Source organism: Pan troglodytes, chromosome 17 (genome assembly GCF_028858775.2).
Source record: "Pan troglodytes isolate AG18354 chromosome 17, NHGRI_mPanTro3-v2.0_pri, whole genome shotgun sequence".
In the NCBI taxonomy this organism is placed as follows: domain Eukaryota; kingdom Metazoa; phylum Chordata; class Mammalia; order Primates; family Hominidae; genus Pan; species Pan troglodytes.
The window spans coordinates 42,048,898-42,075,003 of NC_072415.2; the positions used below are offsets into that span (position 1 = coordinate 42,048,898).

A 26,106-nucleotide genomic window follows, 5' to 3' on the forward strand; every position below is an offset into this window, starting at 1 on the left:
AAGAGAAGCATTTCTAAGCTAAAGGGCCTGGTGAGGAGGTAGCCAGGGCCAACTGGGAGTGTTTATGGTTGATGCTCAAGACAGAATTTGAGACACATAGAGCTTTTGGGGTGGCCACATGACTCCTGAAGGGAGTTAAAGAACTAATGTGTGGGTGAGAGAGAGAGAGAGAGAAAGAGAGAGAGAGAGAAAGAGAGAGAGAAACAAACTGATTCTTACTTTTAGGAGATGGGATGTTGTCAGTGATGAAACAAGAATATGAGGCCAGGGATTTTTTTCTGTTGTGATGGGAGGGCAGTCTGGGTGTTGTTATGTGAGGTCAAGGTAAAAGAATTAGGTTTACTTGAAACTCACTTTAGAGAAAGGTGTTTTGTTGTTGTTGTTGTTTTAAAGGATGACTTTAAAGGTACTCCATTCATGACAAGAATTTTGAGTGTCATTCTGTTGAGGCACAGAGTGAGTGGCTTGCACTACGCCAGGCAGGTGAGGGGGGCAGCCCACGGCAGGTGGGCACAGCTGAGGACTCCACAGACACATCTCCAAGTGGCATTATTATTTTCAACTTGTTGCTGCATGGGTGGCCGCTCCGATGATGGCCTATTTCTCTGCATCTTAAGGGAAGAATTACATGCTGTGGTGGGTTGTATGCGTTCTGGGATTCAGAAGTGACAGAGTGAGGGCTTATTGTACCATCTTAGTTCCTATCTCTTACTCTTAGAACAGTAACAGTTCTATTACTCTTTGCTTCTTGATTTGATTCACGCAGGATATTTATATCCAGGAGGAAGGTAGCTGTGCTTTAGATGAATTTTATCTGTCAATAAAAGGCAATTTTTAAGACTAGACGGTCAATCACCCTATCTCCAGTTTTCCTTCATATTCAATTTAGCTTTTAAGTGTAACATTTTCAGCACATCCCTTCTGGAAACCTCAGCATGTGGCTCTCATCATGTTACTCGCTGTCTCCGACGGCTCCCTCTGATTCCTGGATAAAGGCCGGCCTCCCCTGCCTGCCACCCAAGGCTCTGTGCGACCAGGCTCCCACGCATCTTTCTAGCAATCTCTCCCACTGCTCCTAGTCTATATGGGCACGCAGGTCCATGCAAAGTGGTGGACTCAGTGTCCCCCCAGCACACCCTGTGCTTTCCTGCCCCTTTCTCTGGTTTAGTTTTTACTGCCCACCACACCTAAACACCAGTTCCTGTGGGCCAGCCCCACACATTACACACTCTGTGTGCCACTCTCCATCTATATTTAATGAGCCTGCGAGCTAAAATGTAGGGACTGCCATTTTAGCTATCCCTTGTTGTTATTATCCTGGGGATAGCAGAGTTTGGGGATTTGTCACTCCTGGCATGAACATGTCACACAGAATGCCTGGTAGATGTTAAGAAATGTCACGAAAAATACAAAAAAAAAAAAAAAGGGACTTAAAAAAACCCATATACCATAGAATATCTTTTATATGTTTATGTGGAAATTATTACTGACAAGTCATTTGGGCTGAATGTTAAGTTTTTTTGGTGACCCTGAGTCAATCTAGGGGAAAAAAAGGCACCAGAAGACCTGCCACATATGACCACCACCAACTCTACCACCACCCTTTGACACAGTGTCATGGTGAAAATGACAGTGACAGTATTCCTGAACTAGGAAGGGCTTTAATCTAGCACACCCCAGAGTAATGACTATTCTAAAATGAAGATCTAAAGGACTATATTGTGCCTAATGGACTAAAGCCTTTCTATTTATTTCCAATGTAATGTTTATGACTGGACTTCCACTGGCAACACAAGGAGAGAGGGGCCCCTGTATTATCAGGAATGAACCTCCAACCCTCACGCTCAGTGAAGAGCTGGCGTTCTGTTTTGAGGTGGGTGTTACCGTCCATTGCAGATGACGGTGATCTCTGCCTATGTGTAGTTAATTTCAGGTTATGAGTACCTTGACTATTCACAGAGAAGCTCCTGGAACCAAAGTCCTGTTGATGACAGGGTCAATGAGCACAGTGCGGATACACGGAGTACCCAAAGCCTCGCTTCCTGAGCAATTCCCCGGCCTAAAGCTTTTCTTCCCAGCTGCCCCACCGCTAGCATACTTCTCTCCTCTTGCTCCTTCAGAGTAAGTCTATCTCTTTTTTTTTTGAGACAGAGTTTTGCTCTTGTTGCCCAGGCTGGAGTGCAATGGCGCGATCTCAGCTCACCGCAACCTCCGCCTCCCAGGTTCAAGCAATTCTCCTGCCTCAGCCTCCCGAGTAGCTGGGATTACAAGCATGCACCACCACGCCTGGCTAATTTTGTATTTTTAGTAGAGATGGGGTTTCTCCATGTTGAGGCTGGTCTCAAACTCCCGACCTCAGGTGATTCGCCCGCCTCGGCCTCCCAAAGTGCTGGGATTACAGGCGTGAGCCACCGTGCCTGGCCTAAGTCTGTCTCTTTTCTAAAATGTTCAGTGTTTCAATTATCATCAAACATGAGACACCACTACTCTGATGTTGATACAAGTCTCCTTGGTATTCACATTGCAAATCAGGAATGCAGAGCTAAACAGAAAGCTCATTTATTAAAGAGGTAGAAACGGTGAGTTCTGTTCTTTCTCGAACTTCATCCTCTTTAGTCAATGAGGCATATTTCTAGAGAGGCATATTCAGGCAACTGAAATAATCTAATAGTGGGGGCTTAAAGCAAGCTGTAAAAGGTGTCTGTCCTGGGGGCTGACGGCCGGGATCACAAGCATCGACTTCCACCATCCCTGAAAGTCTGAACAACATGGCTATCACTTCTCTTTTCCTACAGCCTCTATTAATTCCACTTTGCTATTTGTTCAAATAGATTGAGTGCCTATCATGTGCTCATTGAGTTAGTGTTGAGTATACAACAGTGAGTAACTCATGGAATTACTTATGAGGGAGGGAAACAAACATAATTAAAATACAATCTGGTAAGTGTGATAAGACAAGTATGTGCAAGGTTCATGGGAGCACCATAAATTTACTCAAGGTGGCAGGAGAAGAACAAATTCATAGGTAATTTTACTGAGAAAGTCTTAGGAGGGATTATGAGTGTACAAAAGGTAGAACATAAAAGAACATGGCATAAAAGAAGAACCAGAATGATGATCTGGTCTGTGGGCTTAGATGATGAAACAAAACACTGGTACCATTCATCAGATAGAAATTTAGAAGAACAGGGCTTGGGAAAAGCAGAGGAAGTCAGTTTTGAAAATACTAACTTTGAGCTCAGTGTTCTAATGATAGATAGAATCTGAAGTTATGGCGGCACTGAGATCCCAGATGAGAAGTGAAGAAGGCTGAACCCCCAAAGGATGGGCAGAAGAGAAGACAGGAGGGGAAAAACAGGTAACTACACTTTAGTGCTCACAGAGCAGAATCATGCCTGAATGGCATCAAGGAAGCCAAGGGAGGGAGAGCTGCAGGGGAACAACAGTGCAAAGATGGAGAGATGTCAGGAAGTCAGGAAAGAGGCTGGAAGAGGTTCCCCTTATGTGACAGCTAGCAAGTCACTGGTGATCTTAGCAAATGAGGCGTGAGTCAAGTGAGGGGGCAGAGCCAGACTCCAGTGAGTCAAAGTTAGACAGGAGGTAAGAGTGGTGTTCGTGAGGGCAGACCACTCTTCTCAGGAATTGTCTGGAAAGAAAGGAGTGAGGCAGTTGTTACAAAAGGATACTGGTTTGAAGAAGGCATGCCTTTTTAAAAAAAACTTTAAAGAAACTTGAAAAAATGTGCCTGGGTACGTATATGCATGCATGTAAGCTGGAGGTCAACTGTACACTGATGCCTGGGACCCCGTGCTCACCTTTAATTTAAGAAGATAAAGGGGAGACCATTTTTCCATTGCTCCCTGCCTCTGTCATGCCATCACTGGCCACATAAAGCTAGAAAAATAAATTAATGGTAGCATATCATCTTAACAGTGAAAGCAAAGATGAAACACACTAATAGAACAAACGCTTTGGAAAGCTTCATGTTTCTAAGTGGAGGTGGTCAACAAAGTCAAGTGCAACTCCAATCTATGGTCCAAATCAAACACATCATAAAATGGAACTATTTTCTTTACTGTCAGAATACTGCCCAGGGAGCTTAACGTCATTTCCTGAGTCCTGGAATAGACATTTAACCTTCTTTTCCCTTCTCTCCTTACAGTTCTAACTCTTGCTTAGTTGGGAGGGAATTGAGCACAGGTCAAGGATCAGTAATTTGTCTCCTCTAAATTGCAACATGTTGAAAATAATGCACGAGAATTTGTTAACAGTAGGAAGCTCATCATTGCATGAGTGGAAAGCAGAGTTACATGTAGATCTTTGGAGGACAAAAACTGAAACATACATACAATTGGAGTGTTTTCTACATAGTATCTATGAAATAATTTCTTTCTCCTGTTACACCTCTTTCTCTGATACTTCCTAGGGGTTTATGAAACAATATGTCTAAGACTGGGGGCTTTTTGGTACAACAGCATTTCTTGGAAAGCCTTTGTTTTTCACAACTTCTGACTCCTCTGTTCTGTGGAGGAAACACAACTTTCACATGCAGTCACTAACAGGACCAAAGAGCTTAAGAAACGTAAAAGGACAGTTAACTAAGGCATGGTCTTAGCAGTTTTCAGATAGCTTTTTGGGAAAAAAATCAATTTCAGAGCAGTGGTGGGTGCTCAACTCTTACATACAAGATGATGGATCTAGGGACATCTGCTGACAGGGCCATATATTTCCTGAGTTAACCTTCTAGAATCAACTGTCACATGCCTGGCAGGGGCATGGGGGAGACAGTATACCTCCTGTCTCAAAGATCATATTGTTTGGAATTGTGGACAATCAATAAGGAGATTTTGGCATACTTAGGTGGTGTAAGGATCGTTTTGTTTCCATATTGACAATGATTAAGAACACTGTAGGGGAGCTTGATTTAAAATGAGATTCACCTTTCTTGTGCATTTTCTTCCCTAAAAAGCCAAATGCAGGACAATGTCAGCAACCCAAAGAAAGGAGTTTTGTAACCATGCTTCCTTGAACTTTGTAACTTTGCCTTCACTGACTGCCCTCTGCCCTGTATTTTACATTTCTTCCCACACTCCCAGATAACAAAATCATTACAGCCGTTAAGAAACCTTATTTATAAAGAGGCTTTTATACAGAGTTCATAACCCTGTCGCATAACCATCAGTGGATATTTTCAGTCAAACAGAAATTAAAGTTTTATAATGACAAAGTACAATAAATGAACCTCTATTTGATTAATTACACAAGGGCAAATGTGATTTACAGTCAAAATCCTGATTCTTAGATGTGTGAGCTTCTTTTTTCCATTTTTATACATTGATGATAAGGACCTAAGACAGACCTTTCTCAGAAATGGTCTCCAATATTCCAGCCTCAGGCAAGGGAGGCCCAGGGGAAGGAGCGGGCAGCCACTTACTCAGTGGCAGGAGGGGCAAGTGGTTCTGAAAAGATGTACTTGTTTAACATTTAGGGTGCTTTCATGGACTCAGAAAGTATATGCCATTGAGGAGTAGAATAAAGATCTTTCCTGAGCAAGGAGTGTACGTGATAAATATACTTAAGTAGTGTATAACCTTCCTATTAATGTGATTTTATACAAATGGTACATACCTAATTGTACAGGTTTGGAACAAGACTTATCCAATAGAACAGGGTCCCCAACTTTTGGGATATGGACTGATACTGGTCTGTAGCCTGACAGGAACCAGGCTGCACAGCAGGAGGCGAGCAGCTGGCAAGTGAGCCAGTGAAGCTTCATCTGTATTTACAGCTGCTCTCCATCCCTCGGATTACTGCCCGAGCTCCAGCTCCTGTGAGATCAGTGGCGGCATTAGATTCTCATAGGAGCATGAACCCTATTGTGAACTGCGCATGTGAGGGATCTTTGCACGTTCCTTATGAGAATCTAGGTTGCGTGTTCCTTATGAGAATCTAATGCCTGATGATCTGTCACTGTCTCCCATCACCCCCAGATAGGACCATCCAGTTGCAGGAAAACAAGCTCAGGGCTCCCACTGATTCTACATTATGGTGAGTTGTATAATTATTTCATTATATATTACAATGTAATAATAATAGAAATAAAGTGTACAATAAATGCAATACACTTGAGTCATCCCGAAACCACTCCCTCCCCCAACCCCAGGTCCGTGGAAAAATTGTCTTCCATGAAACTGGTCCCTGGTGCCAAAAAGGTTGGGGACTGTGGCAATTGAATATTATATCCTTATTATCATTCTAATCATTAAGATTTTCAATGGACCCAGAAGAAGAAAAAAACAAATCTTGGCCTAGAAGCTTTCATTTAAAAAGAACCTACATGAAACAGAATGGCAATTAGTTTCAAAGTTATCAAAACACAATAATAATTTAGTCCTTATTTCAATTAACAAATGGGAACTTAAGTATGGCTTGCTTACAAAGTACTCCTCAAAGCTTGTAATTAAAATTAATTAAATGTCAAATGCCCTACGAAACCTCATTAACTAGTGGAATCCTGAGTATATCTTTTTGTAGAGCAGTTATTTTGAAAAGTAAATAATCACTAAGCTTAAATATTAATACATCAGATTTAAGAAAATCTGTCAATACCTTTTCTAATATTAATATTTTACAGAGAGAAAAAGCCCAAAGACAAAATAAAATAAAAATGCAGAGTAGAATCAATTCTTAGCTACTTTCCACAGCTTATTATCAACAAACATATTTTATGGCACTTTCTTAACTTGGGTAGTCACGTGAGGCCCCTAATTCTGTAGGCTGGGCATATCCAAAGTAATGAGATCTGGCAGCACCAGGAGCTGGCCTGGCCAAGCCCGAGGAAGGGAGTCAGTTATCCAAGGCCACTTCTCACCTTTGATATTTCTGTGTTGGTTTGCCCGGGAATACCAATTTCTTGACACTTGTTCACAGCCTTAGAGCCTCATGTGGCTTTTTCACAGGCACTCTAGTTCTTCAAAACCCCCGACTCTGCCACTAAAAGATTATGCTATTGGGATCCACCGGGTGCCAAGCATTTCTGGAGCTCTTTTTGGGGGCATATGATGATTACAAAGTTTGTGATGATTCCACAGTTAGGTAACTAAAACATAGTACCTATCTTACCAAGTAGAAGTTTTAAAAGTCAGATTAAAAGAATGTTTTGCTATTTTTAAAACCAATTGTGTGTTTTTGTAATATCTTAGAAACCCAGCAGAATGAACTAGCACACCCACTTCTGGAATGGGAGGCTGACTGACCCCCGTGGTAGCTGGCTCTGCCTATCTGCTGTGGGGGTGGATATGTCCACTCCCGCCCACCTTCTGACTCTTTGGAGGGGACTTATGTACCTGGAAAGTGTGACTTCTTCTCTCCATCCCTTAGTCAAGGAAAGACAGTGGGAAAAAACCTCTAAACAGTGACTGTCTACCTGACTCTAAACTGGAATCCATCCTATATTAAATTATTGCTACTATTTATTTTAAATGTTTACCGAGTGCCAGGGAGAAGTGCCAAGTTCTTCGCACAGTACAAAAATGCAGTGAAGATGTTATTATCCCCACAGGAACTGACTCAGGGAGGTTAAATATTTTGTGCAAGGTATGAAGCTACAAAGTGGTAGCGTGAGGATTGAAATCGATGTGCAGCTCTCAGATGCAATGCTGCACGCCTCTAATTATCTATCACATAGTGAGTGTTCTGCCTGTCTGAGGCAGATTCAGATGGCCCAACTGACTTCTCTATAGTTAAATCAGTTTTTTTCAAGCACCTACTAGGCTAGGCCCATCAATCTGGCATTAAATTTACTCTTTAAGTCCCATTTTTCTCAAACACCAACAACACAGTGTGCTTCATTAAAGAAACTTTATGATGAACTTCCGGCCTTCTAACAATGAATGCATGTTACCAACCCATCTTAAAACTTAGTCCCTAAACTCTGTTTCTCACAAGCTGTGGGGCAACCCTGTCTAACACAAAGGTTCACAAATTCATCAACACTGCAGTAAAATTTAGTTGAAACCAGTGGTTCACAAAAGAGCTCCTTTTATCATTTTCCTTTTACCAGGAATTGCTATAATATCAACCACTATCCATGAGGGAATGTGTTTTTTTCTGTTCTTAAAGGCAGATGGAGGCCGGGCACGGTGGCTCATGCCTGTAATCCCAGCACTTTGGGAGGCTGAGGCAGGTGGATCATGAGGTCAGGAGATCAAGACTGTCAGCCCTCTGAGCACAAGCCAAGCCATCGCATCCCCTGTGACTTGCACGTATATGCCCAGATGGCCTGAAGTAACTGAAGAATCACAAAAGAAGTGAAAATGCCCTGCCCCACCTTAACTGATGACATTCCACCACAAAAGAAGTGTAAATGGCCGGTCCTTGCCTTAACTGATGACATTACCTGGTGAAAGTCCTTTTCCTAGCTCATCCTGGCTCAAAAAGCACCCCCACTGAGCACCTTGCGACCCCCCACTCCTGCCCGCCAGAGGACAACCCCCTTTGACTGTAATTTTCCATTACCTTCCCAAATCCTATAAAACGGCCCCACCCCTATCTCCCTTCGCTGACTCTCTTTTCGGATTCAGCCCGCCTGCACCCAGGTGAAATAAACAGCCATGTTGCTCACACAAAGCCTGTTTGGTGGTCTCTTCACACAGACGCGCATGAAAAAGACCATCCTGGCCAACATGGTGAAACCCCATCTCTACCAAAATAAAATTTAAAAAAACTTAGCCAGGCGTGGTGGCGTGAGCCTGTAGTCCCAGCTCATTGGGAGGCTGAGGCAGGGGAATCGCTTGAACCCAGGAGGTGGAGGTTGCAGTGAGCTGAGATCGCACCACTGCACTCCAGCCTGGTGACAGAGTTAGACTCTGTCTAAAAAAAAAAAAAAAAAAAAAGAAGACAGATGGAGAACACTGATCACTGGGTGCTGGGGTCCCCAGATAGGACACTGCCACACAAATGGTTTTAGAAGAGCTGTGAACCTGCAGGGTTTTTGTTTGTTTGTTTGTTTTTCTGAGACTGAGTCTTGCTCTGTCACCCAGGCTGGAGTATAGTGGCACGATCTCAGCTCACTGTTGGCCAACTGGTCTTGAACTCCTGAGCTCAAGTGATCTGCCCACCTCGGCTTCCCAAAGTGCTGGGATTACAGGTGTGAGCCACCGTGCCAGGCTAACCCTGCAGTTTTGATAACCATTTGTAACTCATTGAATAGATGAGAACAGACTGGAAGTCAAATGATCTATTTATAGAATTTTGTGCAATATAAAGTCTTCCCAGCATTGCTCTCCAAAATGGCATTTTCTAAAGAGGGGGAAAAGAAGATTGCTCTTGAAGATTGCCTTTTGTAGAGTACATCTGGGTAAATATTTTACATATCAGCCAATAACCAGAGAATCTAACTGATGAATAGAGGCCTGCAATATTATAAAATAGAGGATATGTTTAGAATAAACACATGGATCAATAAGGATAATCCACTTAAGAGGGACTGTCAGGTCATTCTGATCTGGGGGCACCTTGCAAAATTTTAAAAAGGGAAAATGCCAGACTGGGCATGCTCCCTCAGTTGGGCTCAGCTGCAACAGTTCTAGGGGTTGCATCTTGTCTATTTCTTGAACCAGGAACTGTTTACTTTTCCCTGGGACATTCCCGTTAGGAAGAGAACGGCCTCTCATATTCCAGAGAGGTTAGTGTCAGTGTTTTGTTTAAAAAATTATTAAACATGGCTGGGCGCAGAGGCTCATGCCTGTAACCCCAGCACTTTGGGAGGCAGAGGTGGGTGGATCACTTGAGGTCAGGAGCTCAAGACCAGCCTGGCCAACATGGTGAAACCCCATCTCTACTAAAAATACAAAAAAATTAGCCAGATGTGGTAGCGCATGCCTGTAATCCCAGCTTCTCGGGAGACTGAGGCATGAGAATCACTTGAACCCGGGAGACGGAGGTTGCAGTGAGCCAAGATCGTGCACTGCACTCCTGCCTGGGCAACAGAGCGAGACTCTGTCTCAAAAAAAACAAAACAAAAAAAGCATAAAAAATTATTAAACAATCTTTACAAAGAGATAAGAGGACTAGAGCATACAATTCTAGAGCATCAAATACAAAGATACAAGAGGACTAGAGCATCAAATGCAAGTTAATATACAAGATATATTAACAAAATACATGAATGGGATTAAACGGATGACTCTGCCCCCAAGGATTTTCTGGTTGGCTGACGATGTAGTTTCCCTGTTTAAGATACAAACAGAAAAGGGCTGATGAGCAGAGCCCGGAGGATGCCAGAGCTGCAGCACAACTTGGGAGGAAGACACCCTTTCTTTGACTGCCATGGCACCTTCTATTTCTAAGGACCTGGTGAGAGATGTCACCTTCCCAGCTAATATCTAGCTGGTGAACTTTCAAGGGAAGCCAACATCTTTAATTACTGGGTAGGATAGTTGGCTGGACACATGGCACATCTCTCTCCCAAGACTCATTCCACCGGAACTATCCAAATAACTTTTACTTAATTCTGTGGGAGCACTTAAATTTATGCCCCATTAAAGTTCCCTTTTGAAAATTACAAGCTGAAGCCACATCTAACAACTATGATGTTCTCTGGATCCCACGCACATCCTAAAAATGGAAAATTCATTTCATGGCCACAGAACCAATAAAAAATATGACTTCATTTGAAATGCCTAAATTTTTTTAAAAAACCAAATTAAATGATTTCAGGTGTTTATAAAAAATCTTTAGGTTTATAGCAATCTACAAACACTGGACACGCTCTGAAAAGATTCTCTTATGTCATAAGAAGTTACAGCTTAGACTGGAGGCCAAATTTTTTTTTCTTCTGTGAGATTTGCTTTTAGTTTCAAATTTAGCATTTCTTTTTTAGTACCAAGGGCAAAGTTGGACCTCTTAATATTTATGTTCTTACTCATCTTTCATTAGCCACAGAAAAAACAAGTGATGCTAGTTTCCTACCTCTAGACTTGGTTACATAAATGACCCTGGGTGGGACCATCTCGGATGAGTCTGTAAGTCAATCAGCAAACATGAGTCCCCACTGTGTGCCAGGTAGGACCTAAGTTCAACAGGAAAAGCTCATGCAGTCATGTTTCTATTGAAGGTCAGAGCCCCAACCTTCAAGTAACATGAAACACATAGCTGAATTAAGACATCCCTCAAGTTCCAGGAGTACTTGTTTGGAGGGGTGCCCCCTTACTTTTTTTTTTTTTTTTTTTTTTTGAGACAGAGTCTTGCTCTGTCGCCCAGGCTGGAGTGCAGTGGCGGGATCTCGGCTCACTGCAAGCTCCACCTCCTGGGTTCATGCCATTCTCCTGCGTCAGCCTCCTGAGTAGCTGGGACTACAGGCGCCCGCCACCACGCCCGGCTAATTTGTTGTATTTTTAGTAGAGACAGGGTTTCACCGTGTTAGCCAGGATGGTCTCGATCTCCTGACCTCATGATCCACCCACCTCGGCCTCCCAAAGTGCTGGGATTACAGGTGTGAGCCACTGCGCCCGGCCCGCCCCCTTACTTTTTACCCGGCTTTTGATGAACATTCTTAGGGAATTGCTGACATAAACACAAGGGCCAAGGACCCCGGCTCCACCATTAAGTTCCCCAAATAGTCCATGATACTTAGTGAATACAGGGATCTCTGGGCTTGTGCCTGATGGTCCCCAGAGGATCCTGTAAGGAGCAAGGGCAAGTCCAGACCTGTAGCTGCTGGGGAGCTCTCAAGCCCTGCAACAGAGGGCCAGAGGTGGGTCCTCTCTCAGGAAAGCTTTGCAGCAATGAGGACTCTTTATGGACAGCTAAGCATGGAGCCTGGCACAAACTGCTGCCTGACACCCAGGGCTGTCCATGCCCTGGCACCAGCCTTTCAGCCACCACTGGCCTTCCTGCACCCTATCCAGCCCTATTCAACTGCCCCACAGAACTCCTTGTTTTCCCTCTTACATGCTTAAAGCTGCCCCAGCTTCCAGCTCGTTGCTCATGCTGCTCTGTCTGGAATGTCCTTCTTTCTCATCTCTCTACTCTTCCAATTCAGGTACATTTTCTAAACGCATTTAAAATGTCATAATCTCCATGGAGGCTCCTCTCATTCATCCCGCGACTAGAAGTTTCTCTGTCTCTTCTGAATTCTCCACACATTATCTCTCTCTCGTTTTCCTATTGTTTATCACCTTTTAACTTGTATTAACAGTCATTGCTTTTCATCTGCTACCTTCCCTGTAAAACTGAGACGTACGAGGGGCTAGAGTCCAGGTTTTCTTGATGATTGTATTTCTAGCATCTAGCCTAGTAATTCCATAGTTTTTAAAAACCCGGTTCTGCACAGCCCCAGTGTTCCAGAAAGGTATCCTAAGATCACCCGGTAGGGGCAAAGAGTGGGCAGGGACCCAAGGAAGACCCCTTCCCCACAATCTGTGCTTTGGTCAGGTAGGTTTTGATTTGAACTCTTCTATATATTGGGATTCATGTAATTCTTTTAAAAAGGATTCTTCTACAGGTAGAAAAAAGAAAGCCACTGTAATAGATATTGTCAAATAAATAAATAGAATTACACTTAATACCTCTAGCCCTTTCTCCCTCAGGGATAATGAAATTCAGTGATCAAAAATGAGTAGCAAAGGTTCAGAGTGGCTGGCAATTGAAGAACATGGTCAAAATAGAGGGCCCTTTCTCTTGTTCTAAACAGAACTGTACCAAAATTTTAGTTTTACATTAAAATCAAGCTCTGAATAAGTTATGTTTAAGGTGTTAAATAGAACTACCCTGGCACCTGGTTCTGGAGTGTGTGTGTGTGTATGTGTGTGTGTGTGTATATAATACATTAGCACATCCACTATGCTTTGATCTCAATGTAACTTCAGGGATATAGGAAAGAGTTATAAGTGAGGCTACTGCCTCTTGATTTTCCTCTGCTTCCCCTCCCACCACCAAATAAATTTACTCCTCCTTCAGTCTTCCCCATCACAGTAAATGACACTAATATCCATTCTGTTGCCCAGGCTAAAAATCTAGGAGTTTTCTTTGATTGCTCTCTTTCCTTCATGTCTGACATCCAACTCACAAGTAAATATTGTTGGGTTTACCTATGAAACAGTCTGAAGCAGCCGTCTCTCTCTGCCAGCCACTACCAGCTGCCACGGTTTAGGGCCTTACCACCTCGCACCTACCTTAATGCAGTCACCTCTTCTCTGCTTCCCACCTTCTACTCTCTCCTCCCTATTATCCATTCTCCGGGCAGCAGCAAAAGTCATGTTTAAAACTCTCCTGTTAAAAACTCTCCAAGAGGTTCTCATCAGACATAGAGTAAAACTCTAATTCCTAATGGTCAAAATAATCAAGCTAGCATGTGTATCTCACTCCAAACTAAACAAATTTGCTCACTCTGATAATCTTCAGTTGGGGAGTTTTAAGAAAATAAATTAGTGGATGACTGAGCAGAGAGACAGAAAGACTGGCATCGCATTCAAAAACAGAAATGACTTACGGCTTCAGATTTGGGAGGCACTGGAGGTGGAGGTAGGGCAGTATCTGAAGACTTCATTGCTGCTCCCAGAGTCCCAGGGATGGGAAGAGGAGAAGTCGCACATTTGGATCGGACAGAACCTCTAAACTGATCACATCTGTTCTTCTCACTCAGAGAGCGAGTGAGAGGCTGATGGCTGGGCTTGCCTTCTTCCAGCCACAGCTCTTCGTAGGGAAGTTCTGACTTTCCCGGGATGCCTGCTGATTCTTCACTAGCTTCTGGGAAAAGGTAGTCGCTCCCACTATCTCCAGAGTCCTGATAGGGCAGGATGTCATGAGGAAAGGGAGCCCAATCTCCCCCCAGGTCCCTGCAACCATGAAGGTTCACCTCACTGTTGCCATGGAGATTGTTGCCATACACACAGACCGAAAGTCGGTGGAAGGACTGGGTGAGCTCATCGCGGGCGTAGCTGAGCGAATTGGGCACGTGGTTGTGGCCAGAGCACCGGCCCTTCTTGGGGCTCTTGCAGTCCTCATTCCAGTCAGTTTTCACATCACGGACAGCCCGTGAATACTCATCGATGTCGAACTGTTCTTGGCAGATACCTAGCCAGTGATGGACCAGGGTTTCGGGCCAGCCCTCTCCCTTCACCAGGTGTTCTGGGAGGCTGAACTTGGGGACAGTCAAGTGCAAAGGAAAGTGCATGGGGAGGATCTTGTTGTTCCGCAGCACACAGCAAACCACCACCGTCTTGGTCTGGATGTTCACAAACTTATAGCGGTGCCCCTCACGGATGAAGTGGAGGTCGTATGGGTTTCTCGGTGGAGGGCTTGGCACAGTCACATTCACAGGAAGCCTGGTTTTCTCCACAATGTTGCGGATGGTGTGTTCGCCCTCTTGCATCTGAAGTTCCAGGGGACTTCGGGTGCTAAATCTGCCCTTGCACTGGAATGGAAGGCTAATGCTTTCGTTGGTCCGGTGATTCATACAAATAAGGCACGGCATTTTGCCTTTTCCCAGCTTGCTGATGGAATTGAGCTTCCCAATCTTTTTGAAGATTGTGTTGAGTCGTGACTTTTCCTTGAATGTCTTTGCATAAAGGATTTCTGCCTGCCCCATTAGAGTGAGTTCATCCCCAGTACACAGGGTGATGTTGTAAACTTCAGTGTCTTCATTGCATTCACCTGAAGCAACCTACAATATAATAAATCACATTTTACGTTCATTTCCTTTGATCTATTCACGCAAAGAACTTCCTATTAAGACACACACAAATTCACACACAGAGGAAAATGCTGCACTTTTCTATAATACTAAATTTAGACACCTCATTTCTTTTATTATACTTACGTGATTAACAATAACTACTATTTGTTCAAGATGATATTAGTTTAGAATCTTATAAACATCTCTTTTCTCTATATATGCAGAGTAATCTATCATATGGATACTAACAGGGATATTGTCATTTTTTCTTTTGCAGTTATAAATGTTCTCATGAATGCTGATGTAGAAAATTCCTTGTTTTTTATTATTTAAATTTTAATTTTTTACTTTTTAAAATTTTATTACATTTTTAAAATTTGAAATTGAGAAAAAGAACTTAAAAATGTGGTATTTCTCAATTTTTAAAAAAATTATACATCCATTATTTAATTGGAAGAAATATTAAAAATACAAATATAAAAATGAAGAACTTCTATACTATCTTATCACTAAAGATAATCTGTCAAATATAAATAGAAAAAAGAAACAGAATTGATCCATCTATCTCAGAGATACAAATAGATACATATATACACAATTCTGTTACCTGAGTTTCTAACTGTATCCATTTCCCCCGGGCATATCCTTCATCAATAGTAATACTAACCTAATGTATTCCATTTTGTATGAATGTGCATTATTTGACTAGTTCCTTACTGTAAAATAAAAATATAGATGGATTTTTCCAATGTCTAGCAATTATAAATAGTACTGCAATGAACTTTTTTACAGCTCAATTATTTCCTTAGGATAAAGTACTAGAAAAACTGCAGGGACAAAAGCTACGCATATATTTGTTTTTTTTGTTTTGCTTGGTTTTGAAGACAGGATCTTGCTGCTCAGGCTGGAGTGCAGCGGCATGATCACAGCTCACTGCAGCCTTGACCTCCCAAGCTTAAGGAATCCTCCCACCTCACCCTCCTAAGTATCTGAGACTACAGGTGTGAGCCACCACACCTGGCTAATATGCATATATTTGAAAGGTCTAATATGCACTGCCCACTGTGTTTTCATCAATGTTATACTTATTTATACTTTTATCACTTTATGAAATTATGTCTCCCTATACTCACACTGAAGTTTATTTCATGTTTACCAGTATGAGAGGTAAAGCATGCATGCTGAATTTATTTTAAATATATTTATTGGTATATTCATTTTTCAGTATTTATCTAATTATTTAGATCTCTTACTGATTACTTTTTATGTAAATGAAAATGTCATCTGTGCTATGTATTCTTCCATTTGTTGTTTGAATTGCAATTTTATAGCTTAACTATTAAAGTTGTTTTTTTTTAAATGTAGTCAATATTTTCAAAATTTTCCTTTGTGATTTCATTCTTGGGTGCTATGTTTCTAGCTGAGATGATATAGATTCATGATTCTGAACCAGGGGTGACTATACCCACTAGGGGGCAATGTTTGGAGACAGCTTTGATTGCCATGACTGGGGAAGCTGCTGTTTGCATCTAGTGGGTAGAGGCCAGGGAAGCTGCTCAATATGCTATAATGCCCAGGACAGCTCCCCACAGCAAAGAATTAGCCAGTGCAAAAATATCAGTGGTGCTGAGGTTGAGAAACGCTGGTATAATTACCAGTGTTTTCTTTTAATACTTTGCTATGTATCTCTATTTTTTTTTTTTTTTTTTGAATCCTAACCACTAGCCCAACAGGGAATGTAACTGTATTTACTCTGGTAGCTTATTTAAGGTAGGTTTGTGTGTGTGTGTGTGTGTAAGTTAACTGAGTGTTGAGTACACTTCCTAAAGAGTCATCCCTTTCATCATTAATTTGCAGTGTCACTTTTACTGTATACTAATATTATATACTTTTATATCATAAATTAAAAATATATAAAGTATTATATACTAAGTTCATAAAATACATACATTCAAATATATACCTATATTTGCATTTATTTTCGGGCCATTTATCTTAGCGACCTTTCTATTTTCCCACTGTAACTATATTGTTTTTGTGTCTTCATCTTATATTTTCAGATCTGATAACAAAAGCCCTGACTTGTGTTTATTCTGACTCAAAAAGTATGTGGATGGCAGAAAACAAGAGAAATAAAGTCAAAAGTCAAACGACAGACTGAAGATATCTGCAAAACATATCACAGATAAAGAGCTAATATCTCTAATATACAAGCAGCTTTTTAAAAGTAAGGACCTGAGACCATCCTGGCTGACATGGTGAAACCCGTCTCTATTAAAAACACAAAAAAATTAGCTGGGCATGGTGGCACGTGACTGTAGTCCCAGGTACTTTGGAGGCTGAGGCAGGAGAATCGCTTGAACCCGGGAGGCAGAGGTTGCAGTGAGCCAAGATTGTGCCACTGCATTGCAGCCTGGGTGACAGAGACAGACTGTCTGAAAAAAAAAAAAAAAAAGAAAAGAAAAATAGGCAAAATACATGAAAAATCAATTAACTAACAAGATGTACAATGGCTTTCAAACCTATGAAAAGATGTTCAACTTCTTTCCTCTAAGAGAAATGCCAATTAAAATTATACTAAGATACCACTTCTTACCTAACATATTGATTAAAAATTCAGAAGCTTGACATCACACTCAGTTGGTAAGGCTATGGGGTAAAAAGCATCCTTGTCCATAGCTGATGAGAATACAGCATGATACAACCCGTGTGGCAGGGAATTTGGCAATATCAAGTCAAATAACATATGCATTTATCCCTCCATCCAGCAATCCTACATCTAGGAATTTACCCTGAAGACATTCCTCCAACAATATGAAAGTACACATGTATAAGGTTATTCACTGCAGCATTATTTGTCTTTGCAAAATATTGGAACTCATCTAAATGCTTAAATATAGGAGGCTGACTGAATAAACTACGGTACACACACTTCCTGGTACTATGCAAAAGACAATGAGAATAATGAATCCAAGGAATGCATATGAAATGACTTTCAAGAATATATTGTTAAATAAAAAAAATAAAGTGCAAAAAAAGTTTATACAGTATACTTTTTTTAAGAAGAAAGGAAAAATTAGTATATACATTTTCTTTTTATTTTTGTTACCAAAAAAAAAAAAAAAAAACCAAAAACATGCACAAGGAAAAACAGAAAACAATGAAACTGGTTACTTACTGGAGCTAGGGACAAGGGAGGAAATGATACCTTTCTGAGTATACCTTGCCACAGAGTTTTGACTGCAAGGATGTATACTAATGTGCTACATATTTTAAAAATTAGGTCAACAAGAATTTTTTTTTTATTATAAGTTCTGGGATATGTGTGCAGAACGTTCAGGTTTGTTACGTAGGTATACAAGTGCCATGGTGGTTTGCAGTACCCATCAAACCATCATCTACATTAGGTATTTCTCCTAATGCTATCTTCTCTCCCTTAGCCCCCCACCCCCCAACAGGCCCCGGTGTGTGATGTTCCCCCCGTGTCCATGTGAACTCATTGTTAACTCCCACTTATGAGTCAGAACATGCAGTGTTTGGTTTTCTGTTCCTGCGTTAATTTGCTGAGAATGATAGTTTCCAGCTTCATCCATGTCTCTGCAAAGGACATGAACTCATCCTTTTTTATGGCTGCATAGTATTCCATGGTATATATCTGCCACATTTTCTTTATCCAGTCTATCATTGATGGGCATTTGAGTTGGCTCCAAGTCTCTGCTATTGTGAACAGTGCTGCAATAAATATACATGTGCATCTGTCTTTATAGCAGAATGATTTATAATCCTTTGGGTATATACCCAGTAATGGGATTGCTGGGTCAAATGGTATTTCTGGTTCTAGATCCTTGAGGAATCACCACACTGTCTTCCACAATGGTTGAACTAATTTACACTCCTACCAACAGTGTAAAAGCATTCCTATTTCTCCACATCCTTTCCAGCATCTGTTGTTTCCTGATTTTTAAATGACTGCCATTCTAACTGGCATGAGATGGTATCTCATTGTGGTTTTGATTTGCATTTCTCTAATGACCAGTGATGATGATTTTTTTTTCATATGTTTGTTGGCTGCATAAATGTCTTCTTTTGAGAAGTGTTTGTTCATATCCTTCACCCACTTTTTGATGGGGTTGTTTTTTTCTTGTAAATGTAAGTTATTTTAAAACTGAATGCAAATGGAAATAAATGCAAAATCCAACTGTTTTTTAAATCGACAAAATAACCATTCTGGGGAAAGAGAAAATCCAAGTACCTTTGGAATGCTGTCTGATATGGTTTGGCTGTGACCCCAACCAAATCTCACCTGGAATTGTAATAATCCCCACTTGTCAAGGACGGGACCAGGTGAAGATAATTGAATCATGGGGATGGTTTCCCCCAAGCTGTTCTCGTGATAGTGAGTTCTCACGAGATATCATGGGTTTATAAGGGGCTTCCCACATTGCTGGGCACTCATTCTCTCTCCTGTCGCCCTGTGAAGAGGTGCCTTTCTCCATGAGGGCAAGTTTCCAGAGGCCTCTCCAGCCATGCAGAACTGTGAGTCAATTAAATCTGTTTGCTTTATAAATTACCCAATCTTGAACAGTTCTTTATAGGAGTTTGAGAATGGACTAATACACTTTGACCATATAATGCCAGTAGGGAAAAAAAGACCAATAAATATTCTGATCCTTTTGGTAGATTTGTTTTTCATAGGGATATGGGTAGAGAAACTCTGAGTCAAATTTATTTGTATTGTAAGATTGAATGAATGGGTAAATATATTGATGTCTTGCGAGTTACAGAGATTGCATTTTGGAAGCAGAGACAGAAATGCAGAATGAAGAAGACCAGGAAAGGCAAGACAGAGCTCCTTGGGGTTTGGATTGAAATTAGAGGTATCTGTACTAACTCAGACTTTTCAGCAGTTATACACACAGACACACATAGACACACAGACACATACACACACACACAGACACACACACACACACGTATATCTTAGATTTTTTCCTTTCCAAGCAACCAGACACTGCCCAAATCATTCCCCACTAAGAGGAACCAGGGCTCCCTGGAGAAATGATGAATTCCAAGGGTAGGGCTGAAATGGTACAAGGTGTGCTTGGAACATTTAGTCGTGCCAGAAAGTAAGGTGCTCATAAGATGATGGGAACATGCCAAAAAGACACAAGAACCAGCCTAAATGAGCTCCTACTGCTAAAATCTGGGACAATTTGAGCATCACAATAAAGACCACGATGAATTATAATCTGTTGAATAAAACAGGAACACCTAAGTCCATGCTGATAGCAAAAAGATGACAAACAAGGAAGACTGGAAAATCATAATTTTGAAACTTATTATTTACTTCATTATTTATTACTATTATACTTTATACTATTATAACTTTAGTAAAGATCATTTTATATAAGAATCATCAATAGATCCAAATTTATAGGAGTTTGATTAAGGAGGTGATTAAGGAGGTTATATACATGGTCTTAGTGTCTTTTTCCAGAATGCTTATTCACTGCAAGAGGAAAAAAGTAACTATGTAGTGGAGAATATACCTTGGACAGTACCTTGACCAGGTTATCAAATTTAGTATCACCAAAGAGGCATACTGACATCCTCTACCTCTGAATGTGACTTCCTGAGAAGTTCATGACCTCGCTTATGTACCATTCTAGCCAAAACTATTATGAAAATCCCATCATGAGGAAATATCAGACAAACCCAAACAGAAATATTCTATAAAATACCTGGTGTGTATTCTTAACAAAATTTCCATGCCAGAAATGACAAAGAAAGGCTGAATAATTGTTCCAGATTAAAATGAAATAAGTAATTGTTCCAGATTAACATGAAATAAAGAGAAGTGAAAAGTAAATGCAATAAAGTACACTTTTGGGACATCTGACCAAATTGGAATCAGGACTATAAATAAAAGTATTGTTATCACTGCTAATATTCCTGAATATACTGTGTTTACATAAGAGAAAACCCTTATTCTCAGGAAATATACACTGATGTATTAAGGGGTAAGGGACATAATGGATTCAATTCACCCTCACATGATTCAGAAAAAGATACGTTATATTATGCATATGTGTATCTGTATATGTGAGTGGAGTCCGGGGAAATGGGTAAAACAAATGTGCTAAAATGGCAAAAGTTGGTGAATCTGGCTAAAGTGATAGGGTGTCCTCATTATTATTCTTGGAACAATTCTTTAGAACTGAAATAATTTAAAAATGAAAGGTTGAAAAATTTGCCTTTTCCAGATAAACTTTAGAATCATTTTTTCTATGGTTTGTAATGATAACTTTATTGTAGTACATTAAATCTACATGGTGTTTTGGCAAGAAGTGACATCATTGAAACAGCATTTCCAAAGAGGCACATAATTCTCATCATTTATTCAGATCTTTTATTTCCCTTATTAGTATTTAATTCTGCCTTCATTATCAATCCCTGGACACTGCTGTTGAGTCATAGTTGTTGAATATGTTTTATTGCTATTTTGCATGTCCAGTGTCTTACTGTAAGGTTTTTTTTCCAGTTAATTCTCTTGGGATTAGGTGATTATAACTTACACAAATGATGAAAAATTTATCTTTATCCTTTCAATTTTCATCCCTTCTCTCTCATAACAGAGTGATGGTGGTGACAGTGAGCATTTTAGTGTTTCAGATTTTAATGAGAATATTGTGTTTTAATATAAAAATACGAGAAATTTGTTTGAGATATTCTTTATCACGTAAGTAATGTCTTTCCAATTCCAGTTTTCTAAAAGTTTCTACAAATAAAATTTTTAAAAATTTTAATAAAATGTTGATTCTATATCCAATTAAGATGGTCATATGTTTATTTTTGTTGTTGTTGTTGTTGTTTTGTTTTTGAGATGGAGTCTTGCTCTGTCACCCAGGCTGGAGTGCAGTGGCATGATCTTGGCTCGCTGCAACCTCTGCCTCCCGGGTTCAAGTGATTCTACTGCCTCAGCCCCCTGAGTAGCTGTGATTACAGGAGTGAGCCACGTGCCTGGCCCATATGTTCATTTTTCACTACTGTAATACACTCATTATATATTATAATAGATTCCTAAATATTAAAATAATTCTACATGCTTGAAATAATCTCCACATGATCATAGTACACTTAAGACAAAACTGTGTAATTCTCTGATAGTACCTGATCTATGATGTTGGCATCTTTGTCACAGATGAGACTGGCCTACAGTTTTATTATCTATATTTTATCAGGTTTTGGTATCAGGCTTACATTAAACCTAAGCTTGAATTTTTTTCTCTCATGTTAATAAAAATGTCTGGGTAAAGTAACTGACTACGTTCATACCATATACTGAGTGGTGATCATCAATATGTGTTTAGAAAACTAGGAAGAGCAACCTTTGTAAATAATTTCTTACCTTCTATTCTAGATGATCTCTGTATAATTTTAATCTTTGGAACAAGTAATTTGTCAATCAACAACAGTACTATAAAAAACAAACAGCTTTGTTGTTTCCAATAGTGAAGTGAATTTCTCCGTAGGAGACATTGTAAGCACAGAAATGACAGCACAATATTGTTCTAATGGGAATATATGCTGCCAAGGCTTAAAGTCCATTTTGGATGATTCAGGTAAGTATTGCTATTATTTTTTAACAAGATCTCAACCTAACTGTGTTTACTTTTAGTACTTCAGTATTCATCTGGTTCTAACATAGATGCTAGGCATCTAAATTCAAGCCTAGGAATTTAAATACATTTTAGCTTTTTCTTTTTTTTTTTTTTCTTTTGAGATGGAGTCTCACTCTGTTGCCCAGGCTGGAGTGCAATGGTATGATCTTGGCTCACTGCAACCTCCGCCTCCTAGGTTCATGTGATTCTCCTGCCTCAGCCTCCCAAGTAGCTGGGACTACAGGCACGCGGCACCATGCTCAGCTAATTTTTGTATTTTTAGTAGAGACGGGGTTTCACCATATTGGCCAGGGTGGTCTTGAACTCTGGACCTTGTGATCCACCTGCCTCAGCCTCCCAAAGGGCTGGGATTACAGGCATGAGCCACCGCGCCCAGGTAGCTTTTTATTTGGAATAATCTCAGATTTGCAGAGAAGTTACAAAGGCAGTACAGAAAGTTCCTGTATACTCTTTACCTAGCTTCTGTTAACATGTTATGTGACCATGGCATGTTTATCAAAACTAAGAAATTCACATTAGTACAATACTGTTACATAAAGTACAAGTTTTATTTGGATTTCACCAGTTTTTTCCCCATGAGTGTCATTTTGATATCCCAGGATCAAGCCAGGATACCACACTGCCTCTGGTCCTCCGATCTGTGAATTTCTTGGCCTTGTTTCTAAGGCTTTGACAGTTTTGAAGAATATAGCTCAAGGTTTTTGTTTGTTTAGAGCTAATACATCATTTATAAATGACAGTGCTTGACACATACAAGGGCTTTCTTTTTCCATAGGACTTGTAGTTTCAAGTTTTCAGTTATTATTATTTTCTTTTTTCTTGGCAGTTTTTTTTTTTTTTTAAGAGACTGGGTCTTGCTATGCTGCTCAAGCTGTACTTGAACTCCTAGGCTCAAGTGATCCTCCTGCCTCAGCCTCCCAAGTGGCTGGGACTAGAGGAACAGGCTACTCTGTCTGGGTCCTGGTTTCAGTTATTTTATTCTCTTGACTTAGGTCACCAAGAATCATCTGCTATCAATTTTAGCTTTTGGTTTATCCCTAAGGCTTTTACTTTCAACCAGCATCTAGTTAAACTTACAAAAATATAGATCAAAGGTCAGCAAACTAATACCCACAGTCCACACCTGGCCCACCACTTGGTTCTGTAAATAAAGTTTTATTGGGACACTGCCACACCCATTCATTTATAAATAGTCTATGGCTGTTTTCACGCTATGATGGCAGTGCTGAGTAGCTGCAACAGTGACTGTATGGCTTGCAAACTCTAAAATACGTGCTCTCTGTTTCTTACAGTAAAGGTTTACTGATACTGGGTATAGATGGATGAAAAGAACCACGGCCTTTGGAAACTGACAGGTACAATACTATTAGTTAAACTACAAGCTGAGTTTCAATCTTGCCTTTACAGTGTAGTGACTTCAGACAAAATGCTTTTAGTTTTTTGAGCCTTAGGTTCCTCACCTATAAAATGGAACATCACCATCTATTTTGCAGGCTAAGTGAACATATGTAAACAAATGCTCACAGTGCTTGGCACATGGTAGGCTCTCAATAAATGGAGGCCATCGTTACTATTACTTTTATTAACAAAACATTTTACTTTTTTTAAGTGTTTCACATTGCCTTTCACACCTCTGTATTTTCACATAGATTTCTAAGTTTTCATCTCCTACTGTGTTGAAGCCCAAACCACTACTTCTAAGTATTATCCTTCTCTGTACTGAATATCGTTCAAATTTTTATTGACTATGTTATCCCAGAATAAAACTTAATGCCAGAATAGAGCCTGAAATATCATTACAATTATATCCCAAAGGATGTGAACATATGGAAATAATTCAAAATATACAATTTTAGAATAGTCTAGTCTGCAAAACTCTCAGCTGCACTGCTATACTTCCTTTTTATTAGAACTTTGTGAAAAACTTGGCGAGTCACCCATTTGAATAAAGATGGAGACAGGGATAAGATGCAGACAGGGATCCGGAAACTAAAAAAATATGTTTCTATCCCTTTAAATCAATATTTACTATATTTTTCCTAATTTATCTTTATAAACATACACCTTCCAGAATTAAGAAATGATAAGTCTAGTGAAGTACTGCACAGGAAATGAACTGAAAGATAATGTCCACCAGTTTTTGAGACTCGTATCAAACAGTACACGTACAGATTAAACAGATCAAAGTTCTCCTTACTAAATGTCACTATCTGGGCACATTCAACAGTTTTGTCTACATTTTCGTGTATGTGTGTACTTCTTAAATAACTTACTCCTACTCTCATACATAAAAATGCGTAACATATGTGAGCACAATCTGTATCTCATGCTTCCAACTCTGAAGTCATTATTAACGCTAGCAATTAGCCCTGAATAAATTATACAACTAACGTACTGACCAATTTTGTGGTCACTGCCAGTGACAGATGAAAAATCTCATAAATAAATGCTCTTTCTTTAGCAGTAGAGCCAAATAGTCTCCTCAGGTTTCTACAGATGTAATTTATTTGCATAATTTTTTTCCTTTTTTTTTAATAGCAAAAGAAACAATGCATTCTGTCTAAGTGCTTCCGTATGTGTGTCTGGTTAACATTTCCAGTTTCAATGTTTCCTGAGAGGAAGTAATTCAAAGTGTGTTATCTAAACAACTCTAATAGGTCTGATCCAGGAAACTATCAGGGTTTTACTTTTTACCACTCATAATACCACTCAGAATTAATACCCCATGGTCAAGAAACACTTTGAAACACTGACGTAAAATTTTAAGCTTGTGGACGCGCACACATTCTCTCTCTCTGTCTGAAGGTTCTGGCAATAGGAAATCTGTTCTCTAGCAACAATTGTTCTAATAACAATTGTTCAAACATGTAAGAGGTTAAAATTCCAACTCATAAGATAAAATCAGGAATGATCTGATTGATATATAGGTTATATAAACAATATTTGATTAGTATTATGTTATGTCTTCCCAAATTAAATTTTCATTACTCTTTCTTTTGGGAAAATGACAGCAAATGGAAGAAAATTGCATCAAGAGTTAAGATAAACATTAATCCTAAATGGTGTTTATATATATGTATTTTTTAACACGAAATAGGGCAAGAATGACAAGTACAATGGCAATGGTTGCATTTGTGATGCTATAGCAGAGGGCTTGCCAACTGGTAGTTTTTCAGAGGGCCCAAAACCTCAGATGACAAAAAAAGCACTGAGCTATCTTCAAACATTGAAATAATTAACCTCACAATTGTATCCAATTTATCATTCTGAATGGATCTCGAAAATAAATGACATCTGACTCACCCTAAGGGAAACATAATTTTAAAAAACTGGAAAATAAAAAGTGACTATATCTAGCCAGGCGCGGTGGCTCATGCCTGTAATCCCAGCACTTTGGGAGGCGGAGGCGGGCGGATCACGAGGTCAGGAGATCGAGACCATCCTGGCTAACACAGTGAAACCCCGTCTCTACTAAAAATACAAAAAATTAGCCAGGCGTGGCGGTGTGCGCCTGTTGTCCCAGCTGCTAGGGAGGCTGAGGCAGGAGAATGGCATGAACCCAGGAGGCGGAGCTTGCAGTGAGCCGAGATCGCACCACTGTACTCCAGCCTGGGTGACAGAGCAAGACCCCATCTCAAAAAAAAAAAAAAAAAAAAAAAAAAAAAAGTGGCTATATCTAAATACATTCAATTTTCATTTTAAATATTCCTTTTTACATCTGACAAAATTCAGGTTGCATAGGAATCA

General features: G+C 40.1%; 1 protein-coding gene across 3 annotated transcripts in view; it reads right to left on the bottom strand.

Moving 5' to 3' along the window:
- GAREM1 (GRB2 associated regulator of MAPK1 subtype 1) overlaps nucleotides 1–26,106 on the bottom strand; it is a 207,427-nt gene that overhangs the window by 10,048 nt on the left and 171,273 nt on the right. For all 3 annotated transcript variants that reach the window (XM_016933497.3, XM_009433843.4, XM_063795576.1), the window contains one exon: nucleotides 13,493–14,665. In XM_016933497.3, the coding sequence (XP_016788986.2) occupies nucleotides 13,493–14,665 (1,173 nt within the window). The remainder of the gene's footprint in view (nucleotides 1–13,492; nucleotides 14,666–26,106) is intronic.